General features: G+C 33.0%; 2 protein-coding genes across 4 annotated transcripts in view; one reads left to right on the forward strand and one right to left on the reverse strand.

Moving 5' to 3' along the window:
* mtd (TLD domain-containing protein mustard) overlaps positions 1-1,432 on the reverse strand; it is a 98,188-nt gene extending 96,756 nt beyond the window's left edge. For 2 of the 3 annotated variants that reach the window (XM_076127910.1, XM_076127888.1), the window contains exon 1: positions 988-1,432. The gene's annotated coding sequence lies outside the window, so the exon portion shown is untranslated. The remainder of the gene's footprint in view (positions 1-987) is intronic. The other variant, XM_076127957.1, reaches the window with a different exon arrangement.
* Positions 1,433-3,520: 2,088 nt separating this feature from the next.
* On the forward strand, positions 3,521-5,495 carry LOC142981846 (ankyrin repeat domain-containing protein 13C). The gene has a single exon (XM_076127982.1). It carries the CDS (start codon positions 3,793-3,795, stop codon positions 5,122-5,124), a length of 1,332 nt encoding a protein of 443 aa, XP_075984097.1. The 5' UTR covers positions 3,521-3,792; the 3' UTR covers positions 5,125-5,495.
* Positions 5,496-6,454: the final 959 nt, after the last annotated feature.

Below are 6,454 nucleotides of genomic sequence, written 5' to 3' on the forward strand. Positions count from 1 at the left end.
ATAACATTTAAAGTTTTATGGCTCATATTATATGAGAAACAATAAGTTATTCTAATATGGCTATTGTTTACGACTCCAAGGAGACTATAAACATGTAAACAACTTCCTATATTGCTGAAAATAATACATGTTTAATAATATTGCATGCTGTCATTACTGTGACAACCAGGTAAAACCATAACACAATGCTTATTATAATTATAAAAATCTTTCCAATAATACTATAGGTACTGTTGTGCACACCATTGTTATCAATTTTATTGTCATTTACAAAAGGTTTTTAAATTTAATAGATAAATATTATAGGTGAGAAAACCTAATCAATTGAGTGATAAAATATTAAGTAACAAATCAGAGTGAATTCATAATAAAGAACAACAACCAGCATTGAATATTTTCTGTCGACCATGTACATTTTTGATATTTTGATAACTTTCTGTAATCATAGGTATAAGTATTTTTAAATTAATAAAATTTGCAAAATCTTTTTTATTAGTTTACTGAATATATTTTGTCCTGCAATAAAATCGATGAAAAGAAATATGTTAAACCGTCTTTTCTAACAAATAACTTGAACATAAAGTCACAGTTCATTTCCTCATAGTCTCCGCAACATAGCCCGATGACAAACTGATACAGTTTAATGAGTATTAAGTGTTTCTAAATACACACAATATTTTTATCTTTAGGGATTTTAACATTATGAATGTATACTTAAATCTGATTTATTATGAATCAGCTGTGAGCCATATATAAGAAATGATATGCTAGAGATAACATATCATTTCTACCTACTTATTGTAAACCATTTAAGATTTAACAAATACTCAATTACCTTTAGATTGAATGGAACGCATTGATTCTGTACACTTTCAGATAAAATAATTTTTACTTGAGTCCAACGAATTTCATACATTCAGTAATATCATTTATGAACCACTTTTAAAACAATTGGAATATTGAATATAATACAAAAAAAATACTTACATCGTTATTAATCCTTGTTGCTATAGAATCAGGAGCAATACGCCGCAAATTGTATAAAGTCAATTCATAAATTTAATTTATTACGACGCCGCTAAGTCACAATAACAACTCAAGTCTTGAACGATGTAATATCATATGATAACGCATTGAAGGTCCTGTTATAAAGATTTAAAACAATCTGCGATATAAACTAAGTAGAAATCCAAACAAATTTTCAATCAATACTAATCTTATCTTTAAAACTACACCGATACAATCATATTAATAGTATCTCCGATACAGTTGTTTATCGTATTAATAAAACAATTTTCACTGCAATTATAGAAAGAAAAATAGGTATATCTCATTGATTTAGGTCAACTTTATCTAAAACACTATTATTTTAAATGGAAAAACGAGTAAACGACGTAAAGGCGTTTCACTACTTCGCGCATCTGTCAACTTTTTTCTGCGCTTCAAATCAAACTCGATCAAATCAAAACAATTCCTTTAGCACCATCTAGTGGACACAAAACTAAATTAATTGGACGAAAAAGAGTGAAACTACGAAAACCAAAATACTATGGTATTGCTAAGCTTAATCGAGTATAATTCCAAATTCTATGCTAGTAGGCGATTATATTCACCTTGGTCAGCGACCATCCTTATGCGAAACTTAAGAAAACTATACTGCAACGATGCAAATTTACAGCACCGAAACTAAAACCTCTTAATAAGCAACGGGAATTGAACTTTTTGAAATGTGCTGAGTGGTAGTAATTATGTAATTATGCTACCGCAGGAGGTGTGCTTATCAACCTGAATGACCTGACAGGTTTTTGAGCACACCAGTGCCTCAAAGTAGGATCATCAAAGCATACCTAAAGAGAATCTATGTTATTTTATCAAACTGAATCCAAGAGCATTAAAAATTCCAAAAAGTAAGTTGCATATTAAATGTTGAATGTGGCGCAAAATTACTGGACGTCTCAATTCCACACCAATCTACGGGATTGATTGTTCAAAAAGCGGGGAATGCGACGACGTCATTGTGCTGGTTTAATTCAAGATCCTTATCCTTATTCAGTCTTACACCCCGGCTTCGCGTAGGCACATAGAACCTTCAGGGAATTAAATGCCATTAAAGAATCGAACATTTAATAGGGATTTTTTTTATTATTATTTTTCTTTTTCTCTCTGTTCGGAAATCACCACTTTCGCAATGTAGGTAACGGTGTTTATGAACTAGTACGTGATTTTTATATGGTACTACAAAGATAAAACTTCAATGAAAATGTAACTATTGCAGCAACAAAAGGTTACTTAATTAACCTCCTAATACGATGTACAGGTATAAAAGAAAGTCCTCTCAGTATAGCTACCATGATAGTGAAGAATACATCGTTAAAAATGGCTTCAAAAGTTCTGATTTTATTCGCCGTTTTATTTGTACTCCAGGTAAGTACCCATCTATGTATAATTTCTTTTATTTCCTCTATTGCGCGCTCAGTAGTGTATTGCGACTGTCACGCAGAGGTCAAAAAATGTTTGTTTCTAGTATTTTGAAATTACATAGTGCCCGTACTGTATACTGAGATACGTCGTATACGTACCTATAATGTAATGCGATTTAATGTAGACCAGATAAAAGACCGTTCTTTCTGTATCCCTAAAAGACTACCTACACATCAAAGTTGCTAATACGCGTGGACCACTTAACGGTGGTGACAGCTTTTTTAATTTTTAAAAGAATCATGTCAGCGGCTTGTAGACTACTCTTGAAATAAAGTTGCCGACACTTATGGTCGTCGACATGACATATCAGCTGGTAAAGTCTGAAGGTACGGTTAATGCCTTTGCCAGCCATTATATCGTAAGGAGTACCTATCATCCACTAAAATACATAAGTTGTTCCAGATAACTTCAATCACCTGCTTTCCCGGCTCCTACGGAATGGGACCACCCGGTTTTCCTGGACAACCAATTGTTATCAGAGACCGTGATAATGACCGTGACAGAGATATCCTATACCCAATTCTTTTATTAATGTTGTTGGGTGGTGATGGCTTTTATTAGGTACTTGATGACAGATATCAATAATAGCACTTTTAATTTGAGAAACTGTATCATTTTGGCTTATTACACGAGCTACACCAAATATTTTCTGTTCAAGTATATTTCATAGTAATTGAGCCAAGTGTAGCGTAAACGGTGATGGTTCGTTTGTAGCTAATATTTTTTTATTCATTAACAAACAAAATTATTACAATACAAGCTGTTCCAAAATCAGTAAAATAATCTCATTTAAATGGATCGGGTAGTTAATCTTATCAATATTCTTGATTCACGTTCTAATCGATTCATTGTATTAGTCGATTTGATAAGAGTACGTTTCTCTCTAAAGCGTTCCAGGTACTAGCGATATTAACATTTTGGCATACTTCTATTTGACAACAGAACAAAAAGCGAAATTCACTATAAGTGGAAAAGTGATGACAGATGACAAATGTTTAAAATTCATATTTTAATTGTGTTCTATTACATGGAACAAAACCTGAAAACTATGATGGACACATTAATTTTCGTAAAAGAAAGAAAATAATTATTTTGTTTGATACATACTTACGAGTAAATATTATGGTTCCAAAAATAAGTTTGTTTGGTTATTAACTAAGTAGGATTCTAATCATCATAGCTGAAGTCACTTAAGTTATGAAGCTGTTTTATTATCTCGTTGATTAGATTATAATCAAAATTGTTTCCATTCCAAGTTTCTTTGTAATTACTTATCAATGAGAGTAATGAGTTAGATACCTTGCGTGCGAAATGTCTATTTCTAATTGTAGTGAAGAAGACGATACGTATCCGCTCCACGAGTGTGTATTTCTTGGAGATGTCCGCAAATTGTCGTCGTTACTAAGAAACAACGATGTCGCTCGCAAAGACAAGCACGGCAACACGGCATTGCACTTGGCGGTCATGCTCGGGCGCAAGGAGTGCGTCCAGCTCCTATTGGCCCACAGCGCACCGGTCAAAGTTAAGAACCTCGCTGGATGGTCACCCTTAGCTGAAGCTATCAGTTATGGAGATCGCCAAACTATTTCATCGTTAGTGCGCAAGTTAAAACAGCAAGCGCGAGAACAAATGGAACAGAGGAGGCCTGATCTTATACGAGCACTTGCTCAGATTCAAGACTTCTACATGGAATTAAAATGGGATTTTCATTCGTGGGTACCTCTAGTCTCCCGAATACTACCATCTGATGTTTGCAAAATATACAAATCAGGTTCTGGCATCAGATTAGACACAACTTTAGTTGATTTTAGTGACATGAAGTGGGAACGAGGAGATATTTCTTTTATTTTCCAAGGTGAAAAAACTCCTAGTGAATCATTAACTGTTTTAGACAACAAAGCTAAGGTGTACCAAAGAGTGCGCTATGAAGAAACTGAAACTGAAATAGAAGATGAAGTTGATATCCTCATGTCCAGTGATATTTTGGCAGCTCAGATGTCCACAAAAGCTATTTCATTTACAAGAGCCCAGTCCGGTTGGATATTTCGTGAGGATAGGAAAGAAACTGTTGCAGGCCTATATCGAAGTGACATCTACACAATAACAGGTCTTGTCTTAGAGTCACGCAAAAGACGCGAGCATTTGTCAAATGACGATTTACAGAAAAATAAGGCAATTATAGAAAGTCTTACGAAAGGAAATACACAGAACTTGGATACAAATGGTGAGCCAACTCGTAGAGCATCCCTCAATCCGCCACCTGAGAGCTGTGTTGACTTTAATGCATACATATCATCTCCACCTGGATCATATCCTAGTCTGGGTAGAGAACTTGTTTACAAAGAATCATCCAGAAATTTCCGAGCCACTATTGCTATGAGTGATGATTTTCCTCTTAGTGTGGACATGCTTTTGAATGTGCTTGAAGTGATTGCACCTTTTAAACATTTTGCTAAACTTAGACAATTTGTTGCAATGAAGTTACCAACAGGATTTCCTGTGAAAATTGATATACCAATTTTACCCACAGTAACAGCTAAAATAACATTTCAAAAATTTGATTTCCGTGAAAATATTGCACCAGAGTTATTTATTATTCCAGAAGACTATATAGAAGATCCACTTCGCTTCCCTGACTTATGACGCTTTGATATTCTAACACTGTTTGAAATTAGTGAAAAGCCTATATGGCATTGTGAAGTGAAACGAGGTCGAGTTAAATGTTTAGCCCTGTGCAAGCCCATGGGGCATGGCTTGCTCACTATTGAATTCCCCATGCTGTTTGGCCTGGGTAGCTCCTATTCCAGCCATTGTGTCCTTTTTGTTGAATAGCTAAATTTCAATGTAGGAATGTTAAATTTTGTGGTGAAATGTGTTGTGTATGTAGTCTGGTCAACAGTGTTAGAATGAAATGTCTAATAAATATTCCTATAGTGTTTTTAATTGTAAAATGGCTCATGTTTTGATGTTTAAATTATAATTTGTTTTTAATATATTTTTACTTTATTACTTTACATATGATACAATATTTTATTTCTAAAATTATTTTAGTCTTTAATGACATTATATGACCAAAAACTCTTAATAATTATGTTCAGTATAATTTTGGCAATGTAAATGCAAAAATATTTTACTTGATGTAATAGTTTTATTAGTTGTCACTGTTTAAATATATTAAATATTATTAAATAACTACTTATATAATACACCCCACAAATTGGCCTCAAAGTATTACTTTTGTCTGGCCTTTGTTCCTCACCTTACTTAGTTCATGGCCTATACCATGTAGAAATTCAAAGTGCACAGTTCACTTTAGGCACTAATTATGTTTATAAAAATGTGGCAGAGAAGCTATCTGATGCCATTCTTTATAAAATGTATTGCTCCATATTGAATTGGAGCTAAAAAACTGTCTTTACTAGAGACTATAGGCTAAGTAGTTAAGTAGGGTATCACATAGTCATCTTGTGTAGAATGTCATACTTAAATTATTGTACCTATTTTATAATTAATTTAAACCTCACTTTCTACATTAGGTTACTTATGTATTCAAAATCTGTAGTATGGAAACAAATCTACTTGTACCTCCAAACTTTATTTGGTGTTGTAAGTATTTAAGTAACTATATTTATGTAATGACAATGTGTTTCTTACTAGAACTAAATGCCCATAGCGACAGTTGTAATTTAATTTAATTTTGTGTGTATTATACTTATGTGTATATTGTACACATGATTGTTGACATATACAAAATATACATATTTGTATTTATACCTAGATTTATCAAAGTTTGAAAGCACAGAATGTACTTATTTTATGAAATAGCACATAGTTAAAGTAGAAATCAGATGCTTGTAGTGAATTGCGCAATTTGTATTAATGTATTTGACAATAACTTTGAAATGACAAATCCCACCAACTAAAATATTGTGTTAAATGTATGAAAATTTTATTTCTTGCCAGTAGTGTTTGT

Source organism: Anticarsia gemmatalis, chromosome 2 (assembly GCF_050436995.1).
Source record: "Anticarsia gemmatalis isolate Benzon Research Colony breed Stoneville strain chromosome 2, ilAntGemm2 primary, whole genome shotgun sequence".
Taxonomy (NCBI): Eukaryota; Metazoa; Arthropoda; class Insecta; order Lepidoptera; family Erebidae; genus Anticarsia; species Anticarsia gemmatalis.